Source organism: Buceros rhinoceros, unplaced genomic scaffold, assembly GCF_000710305.1.
Source record: "Buceros rhinoceros silvestris isolate BGI_N320 unplaced genomic scaffold, ASM71030v1 scaffold5297, whole genome shotgun sequence".
NCBI classification, from domain to species: Eukaryota; Metazoa; Chordata; class Aves; order Bucerotiformes; family Bucerotidae; genus Buceros; species Buceros rhinoceros.
Genome location: NW_010422646.1, coordinates 2,721 through 26,396, shown reverse-complemented (window position 1 = coordinate 26,396; position 23,676 = coordinate 2,721). Strand labels below are relative to the sequence as shown.

The following is a 23,676-nucleotide window of genomic DNA, read 5'->3' as shown; positions in this document are numbered from 1 at the left end:
TGGCATGTCAAAAAGCCAAGCTTCAATCACAGTGACATTTCAGTGACTGAATCCCTTTAAAGAAAACAATCTACCATGATGCAAGACTACCCAGCTTTTAAGTGATAAAAAGAGTCTTTCTTGGGACTACAGGCAGTTATACTGTAGAACCTTTAAAAAAAAAAACCCACCACCCTGCTACTGAAAACTCTGCTTTTACACTTGCTAAAATGTAAGTATTTACTATCTTTAAAAGGGCATATTAGAACTTAAATAATTTTAAAATATGTAATTTTAGTAAAGTAAGAATTAGGAAACAGTTTCTTATACTGAGGTGACATGTACCACTTATTAAAAAGGAAAGTGAAACTAATATAAAGCCTTTAGTCTCAAAAAAGGTAAACTCTATAATTACAGATGACTTATCAAAGGAGAAGTCTTTCAAATAGTATCTGATCATTTCAATTTCTAGATTTTACTGGCAAAAAATCGTTAAAATTTTTGTGATCAAAAATAAGTATCCATCAGTAAATGAATTCTCTGGAGATAATGGAGAAATCTCTGGAGAGAGGTATGACAATGAAAAATATTTCTGGAAGTAGAATCAGAGCAAAATTATCCCATGCATACCCCAAGGAGGGATGCGATGTAACTATTCTCATTAATACTTGGTGAAACATTTTCATTTTGCCAAATAATATAAAACTATTTTTGATGCTTTTGATATTTTTTCTTTCTTTCTTTTGCAGAACACTTAATATTCCAACTAAATCTATGAAGGCTGCTACCCAGAAGTTGTTTGAGAACAAAAATGGCTTCCAAGAGTTTTGTCCGTGCAACAGAACAGATTTCTTGAGTGGTTAAGCTTCCTCTCACTCTCACGTAGAAGTGAATCTAGAAACACGTGATCTCAGCTAGTGAAGTGAGTGTAAAGTGATAAAAATGAGGAATGTCTCTCTTGCACCAACACTTTTTTTCTAACAGCCACTAGACTGATAGGACTGCTACTTAATGGCAGTCAGCGGGTGAGATCTCACATTCAGAAAGTCAGTCTTCATAATGGCCAGGTCTCTACCAGACAAGACCACAAAGCTTGCTTTTGTCTTTATTCCTGTTGGCTGTCAGCCAGCCACCTCCAGTGACCAGCAGCAGCTATGTTCTGGACGGTATTAGAGAGCAATCATAAATGACTGGTGCCCTGAACTCTCTACTCTAATACACCTTTTGCTTGCAGAAGAAACCCTGTCTGCCTTCTCTACATCAATATTCACAAACTATTCAGCAACTGGATGTAAAAAGCCAAAAACGGCTTATAAACTCATACCCAAACTGAAAGCATCTTTTGGAAGTGCTTTTACACCAAACATATGGGCATGAGAAGTCTGTCTCAGAGCACACTCAGTAACTAGGTGCAGGCCCCCCGCTCTGCTACCTTGAACCAGCCAGTCATTTACTATGTCACCGATTAGAGGGCTGCTGGACTTGTGTTTTAATGTTTTACAGAATGCTTAGCCACTTCTTGTCCTTCAGGCACAAACTCAGAACAGCCCTCGTGTGCCAAAAAAACCCAGTTTTTCCTGTTCGGAAGGTCTGTTTTAAACTGACCCTTCCATGCCACGTTCAGCGCACCTCATCAGTTGTAAAAGTTTCTCATGGGTGTTTCTGTTTCTCGCCTGCCCCTTTAAGAGGCGTGTATGACACACGGCTCGCTCTCTTTTCATCCCAGGGGCATCCCTTACACTCCTCTGGTGGACTTGCAGCTGGGTTCCAGGAAAGACTTTCTCGGCTGGGCTCTGCCCTCCAGCTACAGCTCTCTTTTGCACTCCGGGGGGCATCCCCTACACTCAGTCTTGCAGCTTGTTGCTGGGAAAGGCTTCCAGGCCCATGGTTTGGCTCCAGCGATTTTACAGGCTGTGCCCCCTGGCTCAACCTGCAGAAGACCTACCTGCCTGCCTGCCACCGTCGCCACTTCAGAGAGCCAACCCCTCGCCACGGAAACCCCCCCACACTGCGTGAGGTAGACCCCCACCCACTGCAGATGCCGCACCTCAGAGCTATTTCTTCCCTGCTGCCGCATTACTGCTTGCTTCAATCCCCACAATCAGATCAGTAGCACCACATAGACACTGGCTTTCCTCGTGGTACCCCGGTGTTTCGTAACAGCCACAAGTTCTTTGTTTTCACCTCTGCAAGAATCCATGCGGCCACTGGCATTTTGAACACTGCTCTGGTGTTCGCTTCCTAACCCGCAGTTAACGCTCGCTTCTCCATCCCATACAAACCCTTTAATCTCACTGGTTTTCTTCTGTATATATTTTATTCTAGTGTTATTAAACTTTGTTTCAGTTTTCCAAACCTTCAGAGGTCTCACAAAATTTTTCTTCCTTTTCCTATCTTTGTTTTTTAACTCCTTCTCTCCCGGTGCAGGAGAGAGGGGTTGAAGATAGGAGGGGACTTGTCCCCGTGATTGACTTCTCAGCCAACCAGTCACATATTTGGTGCCCAACGTGGGGCTCTGAATAATTTCATATTTAATATTTGTATTTCTTTAAAGTCTGGAAATTGAAACAACCGAGTTTTTTCCAGGATGGTTGTGAGATTCTGTTTGAGGTTCTTAAGCAACATGGTATAAAAATGCTGTCTGATCTGATGCCTGGTACCATATTACCTGCTTATAATCAGTACTGTTTTATGGTTTGCTGGTCTGGGGCATCTAGCAAAGAGGGTGTTACCCCCAGCATGCATGACCCCATTGCTTTGTTGATCTTTTGGTCAGTTTGTAATGATCCCAGTATACCTCGGACAATACATGATAGTGGCTGCCTAGAACTCCACTACTGAATGGATGATGCAAAATTACACTTCTCCATTTGATACTGGACAACGGCATTTGATACCGAGTGTTCTACAAATGGTATTCTTTTCCTGTACTTGATAACCTTGATAATTTTGTTGTTATCAGTTATCTCTAACATGGTCCAGGGGTGGATTATTATCAAGAGTAGATATCACATGGGCACTACAGCCACTGAACCAGCCACTGCCACCTCTTCCCCCAAACAAGTACAAGTTGCTCCTGTGAAGAAGAAAAATCAGCCCTCTGGCACTAAACATCAGAAGGCGACCAACCACCCCAGCTCTGTCAATGCAGGACCAAGCACTTCTCAGAAGCATTCAAGAAAGCATTCAGGAAAGACTCCTGCCTTAGCAACTCCAACAGCACAACCCTCCCAAGGACCCTCATCACAGGACGAGTCATCAGACCAAGAGGTAAACACTCAACCTCAGTCCAGAAAGGACTCAAGGAGTATTAGAAAGGAGTTTAGCAGGCACAATGGGGAGTCACTTATGATGTGGTTTCTTCGCTGCTGGGATAATGGAGCTGATAACATTGATTTAAGCAGTTAAGCCAGACAGTTAGGGAACCTGGCCCGGGAAGGAGTCATTAACAGGGCAATTAGGAAAAAGGCAAAACGGCTCAGTCTCTGGAGGCGACTGGGGAGTCACTTATGATGTGGTTTCTTCGCTGCTGGGATAATGGAGCTGATAACATTGATTTAAGCAGTTAAGCCAGACAGTTAGGGAACCTGGCCCGGGAAGGAGTCATTAACAGGGCAATTAGGAAAAAGGCAAAAAGGCTCAGTCTCTGGAGGCGACTTCTGTCAGCTGTGAAGGGCAGATACCCCTTCCTTTCTGAAGTTTACAAAAGAGCAGCTGCTGTTCCAAACAACTTCTCCATATTTCATACTGAAAAATGTCAATATTCAAGACCGTGCCACCACCACAGAAGAACTGAGCAGATTTCTGCTTTCAAGTAAGTGCAAGTGTACCTTCATATGATTGTAGAAGTATTCTAAATGTTACAAAGAGATTTTTAAGGATAAGAATGTGCTATTTCTGCATAAGCAGCTATGTTCAAGGAAAAACTGCAGACTATGTTTTACCCTCTAAAAACGACTAGAAAAATCAGTAAACACAAACCTGTTATGAACCAAAGCACTTACAATCCCACCTCAGTGTCTCCTCCTTCAGAGATCAAAAGTGAAAAAAAGGCAGTTGAATATTCAGTGCTGAACAGCTGTAGTCTGAGAAGCCATCAGCAGATATTTATTAGCTCCAAGATGTACCAGGCCAAGTCTGCATATAACACAGAGATCCTTCTATAGCAGCTGGTGATGGCCATGAAGACGTAAACATCTCAATCTGTTTTCATGCCTATCAACTACTACACTGTATTTCCAGAAATCAAGGCCAGCAAAGTGAATAGGATAGATACCGTTTCACAAACACAGAACAACTAGACTGAGGGAAAAGGCTGTTATTTTGCAGCCACTGTGGTTCCGAAAGTCTAAAACAAAAATTTCAAATAAAAGAAGTTCATTTCAGTATTAAAAGGAAGTTTCTAACCCTACAAAAAATTTCACATGAATTTGGTGTCAACTGTTCATTTACATGTGAAATGAGGATATCCATGAGCATCCAGATTACTCTTGTAAGTTGTAATCAAACGCAAGGCTAGGTAAAAACCTTTACTTCAAAGATTTTATATTTGTGTGTGTGTTTGTGGACATGCAAGTCATGCAAAATGGATGAAAAAACAACCAGCATGCACTAACTGAATTTTAACTTGTTAGATGTTACAAAGTAAATTCAAACCTTAAAAACTGCAGAACTCTTAATGGTTACATTTTAATTATCACTTAATTTAGTTAGTACAAATTCACACAGTATTGCAAATTGAGGAAAAAAAATATTTTACTAAGTATTGCCAGAAACCGTTATAATGTTCTTTCAAAATGAAAAGACTGCAATCAGGGGCGCTTCTCTAAAGTGACATCGATTTGCCTACACTTCATCCGCTAAGAACTTTGCATATTCGATGATGTAAGTTACAAAAGCATTTTTACCAGGTACTTTGATATTGAAGTTTGGTTGAACTTACAGAGTATGAACAGTTCAATTGGTCTGAAAATGCTTAAAGAAATGTCAACCAAAGTGTGTTGACTGCTCAGAAAAATGAAGGGCACCAAAAACTAAAGATTATATCCTACACAAAGACACAAAAAAGTTTGTATTTATATTACTGGCGTTTATTTTATTCTCATTGCCTTAGATTGTAAAAATAAGTACAAGCTCACAAATAGCAACTGTTGCTTATTCAAGGTCATGTTAAAAAACACAAAACACCCAACAACTGCCCCCCAACAGTACAATTAATTATACTTTAAGAAGATAAAGTTTAAATCTTTCAGAAAACTTCTCAGAATAGGAATATCCTTGAAATGCAAGTTGTTTGATACTTCTCACACTCACATTTCAAAGCATTTAGCTCTCTCCCTATTCCACTGTAAATTTTTATATGTTGTCAACATTTCTCATGTAGGAAATGGCTGCCAAAGGTTTTGACATATTCACATTCAGCAGGTAGAAAGTTAAAGTTGGTTGCCCCCTGTTAGAGAAAATGAAGCTTAATGAATAATAATAATAAAAAACACAACAGAACTTGTGAGAAAAAAATGTCTTCTATATAGACAGGCAAAAAAGCGTTGCATTACAAGATTCAGAATCTGCACTTACTCTTTACCCCTTTCTTCCCCTTTCGTTCCTTCTTGTACTGTTCCTTCAGTTTACTTATTAGTCCCTGGTCTACATCCCAAACCTCAGCAGTTGGGGACAGGTCATCTTTGTCTACATGCAGCATATTATTAAAAGAAAAAAAATCAGCAATTGGCAATGCAAGCTACTGGCAATTTACTATCACAGCTGTACAAGACCATTAATAAAAGTTCTTAATAAATCTTTAAAGGTGCAGTCTCAGTTCTAGGTTTACAAAATACTATCTCATTTCATACAGTTTTCCAAGGCACTGTATTAGATATTTACATATTTGATAATTGTATGTTAATTTGTTACAAAGGAGCAAACAAATTAAGCTTCATAAGTAACTGGTTATGTTAGATATGGCAAAATACACAAAACTTCATTGGTGTTCAGAAACAATTACTGCATCTTTAGAAAGACAGTGTTAAGAAATTATTCAGCCAGTGTTGAACAAGCAAATAAAAGTATTCATGCTGTATCTCTCATGAAAATGCAAGCTCAGTAAGTCAGTGCCAGTTTATTCAAGAAGACCACCATGCATCCTCTCACACTCATTCTACATGCACAAGAATGGAACCTTGGTCCTACACACACCCAGAAAAACAAGTGTAAAAATACAGCTTTTTACATAAAGATGAACTAATTCACATAGGTGCATCAGTTGACATCCCACTGCATTCCAGCAATTAAATTATAGTTAGCATAAATACATCAGTCCACAGTAGATTCAGACGTCTTTTTCTGCTTGACAAATACGAGTTAGTTATTCTCCAAGAGAAGTCAAGTCTCCACTTTTGTAAACTATCCATCTCTGGAAACACAGAATTATTAAAAGGATAAACCTGTTTCTAAGACAAGGTAAATGTAACGTTTGCAGAAGCACTTTTGCTAGTGGACAGCTAGGCAGCAACCAGGTTTGGGTTGTGGGACCGTTAAGCTTATGCTCCCCAATTCTTTAGGCATAAAACAATAAAACTAAATTATTCAGTTCCCAACTTCCAAACATAGCTAAGAGACCAGTGTTTCCCTAAAATAGCAACTTTAAGTTTTAACCATTACAGTCATAAAAGTGCACAAGTGGAGCCATACACAGCAGAGACAAAGAAACATGCACTGAGAATGCAGACCAGGAGTTACTGCAAATACATGTTTCATGACAAAACACGACAAGAAATGAGAAAAAAACCCTGGGACACTGACGTATCTACCATCATTTGAATAGGGCTGATCAACGACAGAGGAACAATCTTGATCAAACAGGTGGAACACGGAAATGGAAAGGTGGTGAAGGCATGAAACAGGCAGCATAATGGCAAATTCCCCTAAGCTCTCCACAGAGAGCTGTGGAGGGGGGAACGGAACGAAGATATCCTACACCAAACTGCAGCTACAACTACCAACTTGCAAACACGAAGACCTCAATCTTTATGATCGCAGGGCCAAAACACTGACAGACAAGAAGAGTGATTAGTCAGGAAATACAAGAGGCAAAGATAGATAAGCCAGAGGATACGCCCGACCAAAAGAGGAAGGAAATTAAGAAAGAACAACAAAACACCCCTCTAAAATGCAATGAAAGGAAGCTCAGTTAAGAACAAATTAAAATTTAAAAAATATAATCCAAAGCACTATTAATAAAAGGAAAATAATCAGCTAGGTTGCAGCATTGCAGAGGATTTGGAAATTAAACTGAATCAGAAGCTGACATGTAACAGCGATGTAATGCTGTTGTGAAAAAAAAACAAGACAACAAAACAGTCATTTTCGTATGTTTAAAAAGTGTGGTATTAAATCAGGAGTACTCCACATAATCCAGTAAAGGTGACGACATAACTGAAGCAACACATTCTGTCTGTGTTCTACACTAGAAGTTTAAATTGCCAGACAAACAGGGCATTAAATATCCAGAATGAGAATTTGAAGGAGTTGGGCTTGTTCAGTCAACAGAAAACAGGAAAAACATATGCCTGCAAACATACATCTTCAAAATCAATGCTACTGGCTGCTGAAATGCAGGTCATAAGCAGTAAACTAGATAAACTCTGGTTAACCAGGGAGGCCGTGAAATTAATTTCAATGAAGATTTTCAGGAAAACTCAGCAGTGTCTCTCTCAGGTATGCCTAAAGACGCTTCGCTATTTCAGAACGGAGCCGTGTAACTAGAAGACCTCTATAACTCCCCCCTAGTAATGAACTTTCTCAAACTGCCCGCTGTGTTTATGTGACACTAATCCGGTATCAGGATAGTGCAGAGGATCCAGGACTAGCCAATACCATTTAATGGAGAAAGGATTTTTTTTAATTTAAAAGATGACCCAAGAGACTCTGAATTCCAGTCACACTGGAGTTATGCTACCCAGAATGGGCACAGTCAGTCACTCTCTGACTCATGGTCCATCCTGTAAACAGAGAGTCTTTCACGGAGAGGTGAAATTCAGTGAACACATAGCTAGTCATCAAAATCATAAGCAGAGTTAAAAAAAAGACTACATAATGCATCAGATCTGTAATATGTAATGTAATATATAACAGTATGTATTTATTCCTGTTTGCTTAAACAAACAGAAGTTCTATATGCATCTTTTTCTTGATACTATAACACAAGGCATTTATAAATTTTTTTAACCTAAAAATGTACATTCATTTTTTAATGTGCTGTGTACTTTTATTCTTTATTTAACACTGTTTGAATTTGCTCATCTTTCACTATTTTGAAGATAAGCTGTTGCTAAGTAAAACATGTCACAGGACAGGACGCTTTAAATCACAATGTTAATTTAAGACTCAAAAGTATATGAAATGAGGCACTTACAAAAAAAGCTTGGGTTCACAAACCCTTATAGGAAGGAAAAAAAAGCAACCCAAACTTCCACACTCGGTGGCTGGTTACCAGAAACCTCCAATAGCAAAAATGTAACTATCAGATTTGGCAACGAAATATTTTAGCACATCTGAAGTTAAGACCTACAGATACTACTTTGACAATCAAGTATTGAAAGTAATTATAAATTAAGGCAATAGGTTTAGATCCAGAAGTTTGGATTCCAGATACTAAATAAAAGCATTATAAAGAAATCCAATTGTAAACATTTACATCTTTTCAGAGAGCGTAAATGTTTGCAAGGGAAGGATGCCAGTGACAGGAAAACTGAATCAGGAAGAAAAAGAAACTGCGAAGAAAACAGAACAGAGCAACTACTCACATTATGAAGAAAAACACGAATTTTAAATGAAATACTAAACTTGATGTAATGTTTGTAATGTGATGTAATGATGTAATGTGATGTAATTGTTTAGAAAGTAATGACAAGTACTTAAATTAAGTTCTCCCTCAAAAATAAGTAACTAAATTGGCAGAGCTGGAGATTTCATGTAGTACCAGTTTCAGAACTCAAAATAATGTGCCAGGCTAAAATAAATTGGTTTAGGCAATGTATTATTTTCATTAAGAAAAGGCATTTAAGTGGGTATATGAAATGGTATTTTGATAGGTAATAAAGAAGCATTGTCTTCATACGTTTCAAATTTACTTTAAAAGCCACTTAAAAGAGTGACACGACTCCAAGACCTGACAGATTTTATCCTTAAACATCCATTTAAGGGAAGAACCACTGTGCTAAAATCAGTGACATACTACGAAAAAAGCATTGTTGCTACAGTCGAAACTTTGTCTTCTGACTCATTTAATTAGTAAGTTAGCATAAAATATACAACCAACTCCTCCTCCTCACTTCCTTGCTCCAGAATTGAGTGTTTGATAACGATGGAATTATTGCAGTTAAACCAGCTGTCACTAAAATGCTGTCACAACTGTAGACAAACTCCTAAAATGCTCTGCCTCACTTTTGCTATGGATTCACTTAAACTGTAATAACAGACATTCAAACCGCTCTCCAAACAGGTGTGGTGGATCAATTTGATTTTAAAAATAGATTTTAAATTTTTATTTTAGATTTGGGACACCAACGGAACCACTCGAAAACAAGTCTGAAAAAATGTAACTTGCAAAGCCAGCACTGCAGATCAGATTCCTCCCCAATTCTGGGTAACTACCCAAGAAGACAACAGAGGTACAACAGGCTGGAAAATAATCTTGGAAATCAATGACTAGAAACTTCAACGGACAAGCTAATTCAGTAAGTTTCAGCAGTCTGCTCTGAAAAAATGGATAAATCTTTTGACTGCATGAATTGCAGTACCAAGCTGTCGTTCCTTCTGTACACAACAGTTATAAGACTGATGCTAGAACCAGAATTTTCTGCATTGCTATACATTTGAAGGGATGTTGTAAACAAGTCAAAATCTTGGCTTCAGGGCCTATGAGATGTCTTATACCAAGACTAAGGATAATAGTTCATCTGGCTTCATCTTCCATCTAGAAATAAGGCTATGTTTTAAAAAATGAAGCTGACTAAGCCTTTGATACTGATTTCCAGGAAGGAATGCCTTCTAATTCTTGGTGCCTTCAAAACTGACACTGGATGATTTTCCAGGAAGATGTGCCAATATTTTCTGTAGATCTTTATATTCTCTTTGTTCCCTGAGGTGTTATGACAAATTCATCATCTCAATGACATAAAATGGCGAAACAAGATGATCCAGTGGCACTTTTTGGCCTTACAATGAAAGACTTACAGTATGCAACCACAAAATTGCTTGTATCACAGTTCAGAAAGTAAGTGGTGAATTTCCCATTTCAAGACAGATGTGAATTATTTGGTTCATTGTTCTTTTTCCTACCCAAATTCTCTCCCTCTTTCAATTTCTTCTTTGAAACGTGTAGCCTTCAGGAGCCTAAGTCAGAAGATTTAGCACATTTTGTTTCATAAATTAGTAACTCACTTTTCTTATCTACTCCAAACTTAAAATAAATTAAAAATTGGGCCAGTACAAAAGTGGGTTTTTAATTCTATTAATGCAAGCCACATTAGCAACAACTTCTAAAAATGTCAGCCAGAAAAACTACGTATACCAATTGCCCATTTTTAGAAGTACATAAAAGAAATTCATTTACCTTGAGCACAAAAAGTTTAAAGCTCCTAATCAGAAACAAATGGGAAAAAAAATAAATAACCTAGAGTTGAAAGCAAGTTCAATTCAGGTATAAAAACATTCAGAATCCCAGCTTTTCTTACTTAAGAAAGAAAATATTCTCCTCTTCTGGTTTTGGAATCAAACCCAAAACCTGAAACAAATGTAACTATAATTGTATTTGTGGCAACCACAACAGCATATATGCATATGAAAGTTTCAGCATCCAGTACACTATTACCTAAGCATCAGCATTTGACCATCACAATCATCCACACATCCGCACCATCTTACTAGTTATTGCAACTCCTATGTACCATCATGAACGAGCATTCCTTTACTTCTAAATGCTTTTGTTAGCAACTTACCCCACTCTGTTCCATCTCCTGAACTTCGAGCTTCTCCAGCTCCCTCACCATCTTCAGCTGTCACTAAAAAATCAAATTCTTTCAAAGCTTCTTCAGTATCAGGATCATCTGTAAGGTCAGCAGCTAAACCTTCATTACCAATCTGCAAGCAGATAAACATTTTTCTGCATTGGAACCATGACAGATTTTCTTCTCAGATGTTTAGAAGTGACACAGATTACTCTCACTAAGTACTTGGATGCAAAACAAAACATTTTTCAACAAGAAATGGAGAAAAAGCCACTTAGATATAGTGAGACCTCGAGCTGTTTATAAAAAAAATTAAAATATCAAAAAAGAGAAAGCGGTGCAGATTAGTGATCTTTAGGTAATGCAAAGAATACAGGCACTAGGTTTAGCAACAAAAATACCATACATTCCAGTCTTCATTTTTTATTTAAAACATATTAACTGGAAAATTTTGTTGATTTTCCTTGCAATATCAATACCTCTGCAGAGAAGCTTTAGAAACACACTTTTTTTCCTTTTTGCTTTCCAGTTCTACTAAAGTGTTAAGCACAAGCTTGGAAAATAAGGTGCTTTCAGAAAAGTGTCTTTTTTCTAGTTCTAGCACACCTTCACCTTAAACAAAACAAACAACCTCTTTAGCAAGGCATCAGTGAAAAGTTTTCTTTCGATCTGCAGGTAGAGAATATTTCCACATGGGGTTGTGTGTCTATGACTGGCACAATATTCTAATGACTTCTTTAGAAAGTAATTTTTACAAAAACAACTATAAATAATCCTTCTACTTTCTATAAAAACAAGGCTTTGTGGAGTCAAAAAATGAGTGTAACATCTTCATATGTGCTTGGGGATTTACTTACTAGACAATCTTTTCATCTACCAGACCATCTATTGCCTTAGAACAAAAAAGATTCAACAGATTGATCGATTCATCTATTTACCACAAGTTAATACCAAAGGTGCAGTGGAAAACCCCTGCTGACAAGCTGCCAGATTAAAACTTGTGCAAGCTGAGCTAATGCTGCTATTTCAATGCAGCCAGAGGGTCATCACACTACAGAATACTCTGCTGAGCGAGAAGTAATAAAATCATCAGTACAATGTTCATAAATCAAACTCTTTACATAAAGAACCTCATTGACAGGGAAACTCTTCCAGTACAGGAGAAAAAGAACTAGAAAGCGACAGGTAATACAGTCTGTCCTACCTAGAAAACTGCTTACAGAATGGAGCACTGGAGAGGAAATTGAAACAGAACAAAACTTAATTGAACCTTAAACAGAAGGTTATTGGAGACAAGTCTCTGCTAGGCTCTTGACGTATGTAGTAAAAAACTGCATAAAAGAAAGAATTGAACTCAAATATGACATGGAACCACGTTTTCCCCCCCATTACATAATTTAGATTCTAAGGCATTGTCCCTACCTTCTCCAAAATCAGAAAGGATGCACACTGTATTGTGCTAAATTTGCCTCACAAAGGGACTCAAAGAACACGCTGAGATGGCCAAATCAGTATCTCTCTCAGTAACCCATTCATATTTACAAACAGGCTGGTTGGTTGTTAAGTTTGCAACGTAACATACTAAACCACCACACTAACCAATAACGTATCTGCTCACAATCCATTCAGACAACTAAGGTTCAATAACAAATATCTTAATGTGACACACTGATAATCACTATTAAAAGATAAAAAGATTTCCCTTTTTAAAGGGAATTTCAGATCTATATATATAAAAGTTTAAAAATCTTTTACTTTGTGTCTCTTATTTATCCGGTGCTTTTCTTTCCCTTCTGCAATATCTTCAATCATGTCACTCTCTTCTTCTTCATCACTATCATCTGCGTTTTCTAAGAAGTTAAACGTTTCAAGAACATCACCAGAATTCCTATACAAATAAAAACATTATCAGAGAATGTTTACTTAAAAAGATTTTAAAAGATTAATAGATTAAATACAATTGCTACCTAACAGCTTATGAGCTTTAGAACTAGCAAAAGGTTGTACGAAGAATTTTCTACAGCTGCCTAATTCCTTATTATAAAAGCACCACTCAGCAGAATCTTTCGTTCAAATAACAACTCCAAAGTGGTTATATGACAAATTCAACTTCAATGCACTATATATTTTCTTACATGTAATACATACACATATACATGTAACAGATACCTATGTTCCTATGCATAATCGATTTCAGTTAAGTTCATAATCATTTCTAGTCAGTTATGCTCACAGGTCTTCAGAGACCCTAAAGCTGGAAGTTTAATACTAACCGACCAGTACATACCCATGACTATGTAAAACAAACTTGAGGCATTTCTTATCTCTTCACTTACCTTTTGATTTCCTGTCCCTTTTGCTTTGATGAAGGAGATTCACCCCCGTTGAGGATCTGTTCTAAGTTCTTTGTCTCCACTGAACCATTTGGTTCGGAATTGGAAAGCCCAAGCAAAGACCTTACCCTCTGGGAGCGTACATCCAATATTGTGTCTGTATAACCTACTTCCTGAAGATACCTGGATGCATTAAGAGAAGAAAGAGAAAAGCATATTCGAGGCAAAAGGGATGAAACCAGTAATGACTGTTTAAAAATGAATGCCACTATTACGTCTCTCGTGGGAGAAATAAGCTTCATTGCTACCCACCTCATAAGGAAAACCATATGCTATACTGCTTAAAGCTCAAGACTATGAAGTCCTGAAAAATGAACCACTATTTGTCCACTTCAATTAGTCTGTTTCACAGAATAAACATATACAGAGCTCCCCATACTTCAGGGAAAAGTTTGAATACAGCAATACTGAACGATGTTACTTACTGTCGCAGTAACTGTCTCCCTTGCTTCCAGGTCAACTGGCTATTTTGAGGTACTGCGGGAACCTCCGTATCTTTGGTTTCTTCTGAAACATACAGTGTCATAGTGGGGTGGGTGTTTTTGTTTGGTGATTTAGGGTTTGTTTGTTTATTTCTTAAAGATCAATTGACTGTTTACAAGATACCAATGAAACTAAAAGCAAATATTTAAAAAACGCTTTACATTAGATGCAGTCTTATTCAGTATTTTTTAATTAAAAACTATTTTTTCCTAATTCTTTGCTGAAATATCAAGCAAATACTTTAAGAGAAGCACTTAAAAAATCCTGACCCCTTAACATGCAGAAAAGGAACTAGAAAACTATTTGTACTATGTGTACAAGAAAACTTGTACACAAAAGACCTTGCCCTGATCAGCTGAAGTGTTAACGGTAAGAAAAAACGCTCGCTCTTTCACAAAGCAGAGAGGTTTAGAAAACAACATAGAGAATATAGTTAAAATATGAGGAGCAGTGACATATCAGCATTTGCAGAAAACAAACACATCAAGTTTAACAGAAATTCCATCAGTTATACCAACAATTAAAATCTTGACTCACTGCACTTTTACTATGGCAGAGACTATAAAATACGGTACAAATTAAGAGTTTAAGGATTTTAACATCTAACACTGCTTTAAACCTATACAAAAAACCCCATCAAGCAAGAAATATGAGTCACGATCTCTAGTTTGAAATAGGTAAAAGTACTCCAAATATGGCACTTCTAAAGCAAAAGAAAACAAATTTTAAAAAGCGAAGGGGTAGGGGGGGAGAAATAAAAATCTGTAGACTATAATTTTAAGGCACATTACACAAATATGGGCTAGCAGTGCGACTTCCCAAAGACCTACGTTTCCAGAGAAACCACAGGCAATTCTGCTTATGAAATAGCCCAATGTTGACATGAAAATGCTTTCCCCTATTTGCAGAGTTGTGAGGAGCAAAACTGTTACGATGCACTTTATATCTACACTGCAGAATCAGATGCACCAATAAGGAGAGTCTATTTTCTCTCTTAGGATGTTTTTCCTTGATTTAGGAAAAAACCAGAAGCTCAACACCATTTTTTTCAGACCGATGCAGTATAACTATCTTTTTCTCGTTGTTTAAAAACTAGTATCCTATAACTGCACCAAACACCAACAGTATTTCTTATGTTTATTCTGCACTTACACTTTCCTTCTGGATGGATGGCCCAATGGTAAAGAAAATATAATACCCCTTATGAAGGATTTAATAAGAAATGAGAAGCAGCAGCTAAATAAGGAATTGTGAAATCTTAAAGCTTCTTTTGACACTCAGAGGTCTTTCAAAAAAAAAAAAAACCAAAAAAACAAAAAACCCCCCCAAACAACGGTTGCTTAATTTTGATTTTCAGATTAAATAGTATTTACCCAATACCAAACCCTTCCTAGAGATCTTCTCTGTAACATACCTAAGGAAAAGTGGGGGAAGACTGAAAGCTGCAATAAACTGAAGAGAGCAAATCTAGAGCAGTATATAAATTACACTAAAACAAGCAACTGTAAAAAAACTTACCTGATTCAAAAGTTGGCATTTTCAAGTCACCTTGGTTCAGTTCTGTGCCATATTTTAATTTATGGTATTTTGCCCTGAAAAAGTATGCAAATGTTTAACAAACTGGCATACAATACTTTTATGAACTCAACACATTCTGCTACTCTCATTTAAAACAACTGTACAATTCACCCAAATAAAACTGCTGTGATGATTCTTGCACCACACAATTATTTCTCATCTTTCAAGAACAGTTTTGAGGTAACCTTTTCACAAATATTCACAATTATCAAATAACTCATAGAAGACTTCCCCAAGAATGTGGCTTTTTTCATGTATGTCAACTACTAAGAAAACCTTTCAAAACCCGGTAGGTTCAACTACTTAGTGGAGATTGTTTTGCCCCACCGCAGAACTGTCATAACTAGCCAGTCACACTACGATGAATGAAACTCGTGTCTGGGATTCTTGACTATTTGCCACCTTCAGTTTCTACTTCATAATTTTCTTTGCTTGACAGAGATCTTTCCCTCTGGAGAATCACGTTAGAGTAGTAGCTTCCACATATCACATATATTCTCTTACTGATTTTCTCCTGCTCATTGACTGGAGGCTTAGCTTCAAATTCCTATTCAGTCCACCTAGGCAAACATGCCTCACTCCTACCCACCTCCTGATCTCTGATCCCTTAATCCCTCCTTCTCCATCACTTTTTAAAAAACCCAGTCTCGGTGACACTATGTCTGTGCAGGTATGCATAAGCCTTCCAAATCTTACCCTCTACCCAAATTACCTATCAAAATGTCTTCAGCTCCCTTTACCTCCAGGAACATCACACGAACTGCCTACACCTATATCCTGGAATTCTCTTTATTCACACTTTGACTTTTGCCTCATAGATCCTCAGCAAAAATACTCAATCTCAGGGAAAAGAACCCTCGATGTTCTGCACTAGAGCCAAGGTGAAAGACCCCTGAAAAAATGTTAGCAGCCACGTTTTAAAGAACTCTCTATGAAATACAGCTATCCTCATAATTTTAAATAAAACATTTGACCAAAGTTTTAAGAATAGCTGAACCATATCTAGACCTCTGCAATTTAAAAAAACCACTCTCAAACATGAAACTTTGAGAGAAGATACATAATGGAATGTGTGCTGGACAAAAATCAAGGATTTCCATCAAATCTTCTCAAAAGGCTAAGCTATTGGGGCAAGCTTTTCTAAATGAAAGCAAAAGTTCATTTCAAATGTGTCTGATATATTTGATGGCATAGGTTTTCTTCTAAACTACAGAATTTTCAACTAAAATTGCAGTTAAGATCAGTCTCATCAACAAACTGTCAGTAGATGGCACTATTGACCCTTCATAGTAAGAGAAAATCCTGCATTTCATAGCAATTTCATTTTAACTCAAAAACTGTAGGGCTCCTGAAGACCAGGGATTGGTGTGACCTGAATCTGACTGACTGCAAATTAAACAGAATCACAGGTTTTTTTAATTATTTGTGAATATGTTTGTATTTCATCCATGCACTAATAAGACTGTCTACCCCAGGTGCTCTCTTTAAATGGAGAGACAAAGCTCTGTTCCATATTGTAACAGGGTTGTGTTCCAGCCAGCCTTCCAGACAGAGTGTACATAATACTGTGGTATACATGCCCTATTAAGTACCATACATTTGGGCACAAAGAAACAAACAATATGAAACTAATTAAGAAATTGTCAAGTTAAATAAAGTTGATGCAACGTTTTTGCTCAATTTGTAAGTGAAGCCAATGCAGCACTGTAATTGAGAAGCCAACCTAAATTTGTTCAATTTAGAGACATGGCAAATACTGTTTACCAGCAGTTGTTCCATTTTGGAGCTACAATTTCAAAATATTAATTAAAATTCTGCTTTAATTGTTCATTAGAGAAGTTAATGATATATCTGATCAAAAATTATACCAATGACTAGCCACTAAAGATAAGTCAAAATATTGCTGCTTGCAATGAGATCAGTTATGTCTTCACATCACATCTGATGTTCAACTTCAGTTTTACAGTAAGAAATTAATCTTATTAAATCCCATTAAACTATGTATTTGCACACGTATACCTCTCCATATGGTCATGCAAACAAGGGCAATTATTACATATCTTAAACACCACTAACAAGCGACATCGTTGTTGACAAGTCAGTGGCACTACTCCCCCCCCCAGTAACTGAACACTACAAGATGCATCTTTTGAATCCTTCATGTATTGACTCGCTATTCTTCTAAGTCCGGGTTTCCAAGAGTAAAAAAGTAAGAGTAGAAACTATGCTCTGAGTTGATTTACTGCTTGCTGCTATTTAACTGTTGAATCCTACCGCTCTGCTGCAAGGAAATAAGCCAGCTCCATTCTGAACCCCATGAAGTCAAAACATAGCCTCAGTTGTACGATCTCAGCAAGGCTTAGTGATTTAAGCACAGCGCTGTGCTAATGAAGCTTGAAGCAGAGTGGCTCAGAGTACACAACAGAAGTCTGGATGGGTCTGCAAAGCACCATGAAGGAATATACACTAGCTACAAACAAAAAAATCCCATACCTGTAACTACTTAAGGCCTAACTTCATTACAAAAATAGATAAAGAACTAACAAAATACTTAAGGACATCAAAACAATGAACAACATTTTACTTCTCAAACTTTATCACACCTGTTGCACATACACTTAGAGTCAGAAAGTAGAACTATAAAATTATTTAATAACTACTACTGCATTTTATTTAATCTTACACACTGGTGTCCTGTTTCATACCCTTTTTCTGAGAAATGACAGTCATCCTTGCCTGAATGAATTTGTTTCTGATGCCCTATAATCTGATATTTCACTGCGTGAAACTTTGACAGCATCAGGGAGTTAGCAACAAGAGGAGGACAAAGGGGGCAGGGGAATCAGATGCCACACTGAAAATTGCTGTTGACAATTTTCAGATCTGAAATTCTCAGAACTTATTTTGCTCTGAGGGTGGTTTCTTTTCATTAGTCGCGATTCTTCACTCAGAGGAACAGAGGTAAAAAAATAGCATCTATTATCATCCTGAACTCTTCATTCAGAGCAACTACCAAGGAACTACCACTCTGGGATCATTTACTGACAAGTCAGCACTTGCTTTCCTTACTCACTCCATCATACTTCCGCAATTAGATCTCCTCAAGCTACTGGGCATTTGTAGCAAAACATAACAGAAAGCTTCCTCGTTGCCTCCCAAATATTCACCAATCAACCCCACAGTTTCAGTTCCTGTTTTCAGCAATCTTCATGAGAATTCTGTCTGGGACTTCAGCAAGGATTTTCCTCTTGAGAAGTAGGCAGTGTTGGCTTGCACCCGCTAGCCACAAGAACTAAAGTAAACTGTATGTTCCTGCTGTCCTGCTTCTGTTGTACATTATGTTTTACAAGTTTCCGGCCCAACTGATGAATTTTGGAACTCCATGGAAAGTCAAACTATAAAGGGAGCTGCATTTCAGAAGAAAACAGGAATGAGGTTTCACCAATGCCATTCATCTGCAAATTCTGCTCTCTCTTTATGTCTTCACACTCCAGCAGTAATTAGCTGCCTCTGATTTATCTCAGTAAGCAGGCAGTCCTCACAGCCTTATGGTGTCCATTTGCAGAAAGTCTCTCTGTGCAGCACACTGAGAGTTTATTACTGCCAAAATAACCAAAATGTTTTCCTTCGACTTCAGAAAGTTACTTATACCCAAGACTCTTGGGTCTGCCATAACAGCACATTTCTCCTTTGATAAACTCAATGTTCTGAGGACACAAGCCCCAACACTTTGCATACTTTTCATCTGCCCTGAATCTGGGCTTGCACACAACCTGTATGATGTGACAATTCAACTTTTAGTCTTACATTGGTTAAAAGCTTGAGTTACTTTCCGTTTCAAGGACAGGGCTGAACGAAGAAATAGATCTTTTCCACCCATAACTTCACCAGAAAGCACATGATGTGTAGGTATGGCTTTCTGTATGAACATCAGCTGTTTTCTGAAGGACCTTTATACTGGATACTTCACAAAGAGGTATGTAGCCATCCTTGCCAAAACATTAGGTTTTAATATGAAACCCACTAATCAAAGTTATTTCTGCACTAGTCACTTACAGTACTAATTCATAATGGTAAACCTATTTAGACATATTTACTCTCGAACAACTAACTTTAAAACGTTGAGGTGAAGTCTCACTACACTTCACTACAAAATTTTAAGTTTTCTCTGGCAGGAATGTTCCCCTCAGATCAAAATAAACAAAGAAAGGCTACTTATTTTGTGGCCTGATCCTTAAGGCATCCACACTGTTGGATTCAGCTACTTTTTAAAAGCAACATAGAATTAAATATAAGAATTGAGTCCACTACTGAAAGTATAGGCATATGACAACATTCTTTTCCTAGTGTTTTTGCAAAATTAACTACTAAGTTTGGTCAAATGAAACAACCAGGCAACAGAATAGCACGTAGGTCTGAAGAACGTTAGCGTGCACAGACCAAACGGAACTTTCATTTTTAAAGCATTTAATTAACGCTACAAAAAACGCACCTACTGAGACCAGAAATTCTAGCATCTACTGCATGAAAAACCAGTACTTCAAAATGTAGTACCAACATTTAAAGGATTCCATTCTTGCCACAACCTATAGTTTTCATCATGCAACACATACAAAATAATTGTAGGCAATCAAGAGAACAGTATTTTTCATCCTTCCAAGTTTAATAGCACTGAAGAGCAGGAAAAGGTATAGTAATAAGGTATCAATGTTTCTGGAACATTTAGTGTACCATCACTCCAATTCAGAAAAGGGAAACTGTCTCATTTGAACTTTGTGTCCAAACAATTTGAAAATTATGCAACTTTTTAGTATAGTAGACACTGAATTTTAGCAGAAAACATAAGTGTAAAGACGGCCAGCCATCAAGAGAGTTTACATAAAGTAAGGCAGAATCATCCAGTATAGTTTCCATATCGTGAGGGAACTTCTTTTACTCTGTGAAGTCCACCAGGTCAGATAAAAGCTGAACAATTTGTATACCTACCTTTCTTGTTTTAATGCATATTCTAACATTTTTATTCTTCTCACTAAATCTTTCTTCAAATTTTCTTGACCCTTTCTCTCCCCTTGTAAAAACGCTATCCGAGCCTGAAAACACACACAAAAAAAAAAGATAACGGATTTTATTCCATTCTGTTCCCAAAACAATGAAGTCTGGCTCAGAAGGTAAAGAAAAACAAACAAAAAAAAAAAAGAAAAAAGAAACTGGTGTGCTCTCATCAGTTAAGTGGTTAACAACAAAAATAATTCTGCCTTGAACACCAAGTATTATTTTTCTGTTCATAAATATTAGAGGTTTTGCCTTGAAATAAAGGTATTAAAGTTAGTAAAGAAACTCTAAAAGAAGGCACAAACAGCAATCACGTTAAACATTTTAACATCTGCACACATTTTTGTCCGTATAGCATTGTTAGCATAAATTCTATTACACATTTTCTTCCAAACCCAAAGCCATATTAAAATAGGTACACAGCATACTTTTAAGCAATTCAGGTTTTGATACCACTATATTGAACAGATTAAGAAATGGTTACATGAATTCAAATACAGAATTTACAAATCCATTATGCAGGAAACAACTATATTTTATGGATTCACATTTTAGTTACTACCGAAGAGGGCTCAAGGTTAGAACATCAAGGGAGAATTGGTTTTAGTGTGCCATTCTGTATGGAGAAAAATAATACTTTTTTTCTTTAGAAGTATCAACCATATCACCCACCTATCTTACAAAGAAGCAACAAAGCTTCCTACTTGCCTCCTAACCTAGTAGATAACTGTACACTCACTAGAACATATACACTAGCTCAGCTAGTGCAAAAGGTCAAGAGGAAAACTTTCAAGGAGTTGTCAAGAAAAAACAGTCTCTTCACTACATAGTGAAACGGCTTATACTATGTATTTTGCAAGCCAAAACCCTAGGGAAGACAAGGGAATTTGCAGATATGAAAACAAAATGTAAACAACGCTTAATGGTATCATTGGATTGGCCATCATTACAGGAAACCACAAACTCCTTTGTCCTCATTACAACTTTAAACTGACTGAAGCCATTGGGTAGCTAATTCAAGATGAGATTCAATATTAAATTTTCTTGAAGGAGGGATTAAAAAAAATAGCAAAAGGAGAGTAGAGACCACATTGCTCTGCAGAGCTTAAGATCAACAACACAATTTCATTACTAAAGGAGACACAATAAAAGAAAAAAAGCAGAGCTATAATCAACACCTAATCTACCTGGGAAGATTTTTAAAGAGAATGGTACACCTTCATTCCTCTCAGCAATTAGAGCCTGAAACAGAATAAGCAGGACAGCATTCTTGCATTGCTCCTTCTCGAGGCCAAGGGGTATGGCCATATAGACATCACACATCAGCCCTGATTTTAGCCACTCTGGCCTTGTGCTCAATGGTAAACCAAATAAAACATGTTCTTTTACCTTCCATGAGCTAACTAATGATTTCAGCAATTGAAATTTAAAATCCTAGTGAAAACAAGGCAGTTATGAGTCTTTCAGTTAAAAGTCTACCATGACAGCACTCTCATCTAACGATGCCACTTGGTGAGGAAGAGTAATGCATCAAACAGTGCATGTTAATACAGAAGGAAAAAAAAAACCACACCACACTTTGTAATGATTGTGCAGATATTTCAAGACAAAAGGCAGAGATCAAGACCCAGAATCAGCTGACCTCCCAGTGGAAGAGAATGGAGGGAACTGAGCAAACTCAACTATACTCAACTGCAATTATGTTCCTTAGATTCTAAAAATTACTATAAAACTGACTCTAATTGAATAGAAAATTAACAGCCTTCTGAAAACTACAATTACACATAATTTGCACTCCTCTGGTATCTCAGCAAAGGACCACACAATTTCACAAGCTCAGCTTGTTCTCCCAATTTTCACTAGTCGAGAGAACAAAAAGTAAAGTGTCCTTATGCATAAATACAAAAGTAGTTTTTTTAAAAGTAATATGTTGCATGCACATAGGCACAGCACCATACTTCAAACATTTGGAAGATACTGCATACACACCAACCCAGAACTAAACACTTTGATAATTATCACCTAAGGAAGGTTATGAAAGCTCTTGTGGTCTTTGACCTGAATGCAGTTCTCAACTCTCACCTGCTCTTAGTCTTCTTTCACTGGCCAGCACCCTTTTAAAGCTATCAGAAAAATCTTAGTTGCCAGCTACAACTGTTGGGACTTATTTCACCCTCAGTTTGCTGATAACCAAGCCAAAAATAGCATAGCTGTGATCATACACAGAGGGAGGCATCTGCCTCCTAAATGCTCACAGCCAAACCATTTTCTTCTTCTAGAAATACCTCTGGAGTATTTGGTCAAGTAGAATCGAGCCTCCAGTTTACTAGGTATTGCCTAGATCTCACACTTTTCAATGAGACAAGTTAATGAGCTGAGTGATCTTGAGAATCAATGTACTACAGAAATAATGTTATAAAAATAAAATCAAACAAAATCCAAAAGTCCACCCTATGAAAAATCCCTCTTTTATATACAACTGTGCTTATAACAATCCTCCCAGGGTTCAAAAGGTTGAACAGAAAGGTTGCCACACAAGAACAAACTTGGACATTTCTGTCAGAATTAGCAGACGTTTTAGCATCACTGTCTGTAATTGCTTATATACACATTTAACTGATTTTAGCAATTTTTTTCTTTATCCTCCGTTGTAACTGACAGATGGTTGAAGTGTAACAGAAGTTATCTATGCAGAAGTTGAGAGCTTGTTCTTTAGAAATTTGGAAAATCACTTCATACTTTGAGTCATCAAGATCATCCATACAAAACCACAGATTTGTTGTATAAATTACACTAATCAACGTGCTTCCTTAAGTCTTGAACTGAGAAATGAGGAGTGTTAAAACTATCACTTGACATGTTCAATGACTCTGAGTCCTAAGAATTAACACGCAATTTCCCAACGCTGACTGCTTTGAAAAGCAGTAACTCTCAGGTTTCATAAAAACAGATAAAGTAAACAGATCACTCTCTCTCAGGGCTGTTAGTACGTACTATCTTTGTCTCCATACACAAAGACAAACGCTTAAGAAATGCTCTCTACATAATACAGTCTTCTGAACCCTTAGATATTCCTATTTGAAACAATTCTTGGGAGAGCTAGATTCCATATGATTTACAGCTATTCTGATGATGAAAGACTGACTGGAACTAAAATTGAGAAACAAAATGCCACTGCGTAC

At 37.2% G+C, this 23,676-nt stretch overlaps 1 protein-coding gene across 1 annotated transcript in view; it reads right to left on the bottom strand.

Moving 5' to 3' along the window:
• STRN3 (striatin, calmodulin binding protein 3) overlaps positions 1–20,529 on the bottom strand; it is a 40,824-nt gene extending 20,295 nt beyond the window's left edge. The window contains exons 1-7 of the mRNA XM_010140105.1: positions 20,429–20,529; positions 15,383–15,456; positions 13,807–13,888; positions 13,325–13,504; positions 12,744–12,876; positions 10,980–11,121; positions 5,557–5,667 (exon numbers count right to left, since the gene is read on the bottom strand). Coding sequence (XP_010138407.1) covers positions 5,557–5,667; positions 10,980–11,121; positions 12,744–12,876; positions 13,325–13,504; positions 13,807–13,888; positions 15,383–15,456; positions 20,429–20,457 — 751 coding nt within the window. The 5' untranslated portion in view covers positions 20,458–20,529. The remainder of the gene's footprint in view (positions 1–5,556; positions 5,668–10,979; positions 11,122–12,743; positions 12,877–13,324; positions 13,505–13,806; positions 13,889–15,382; positions 15,457–20,428) is intronic.
• Between the last annotated feature and the right edge of the window lie 3,147 nt (positions 20,530–23,676).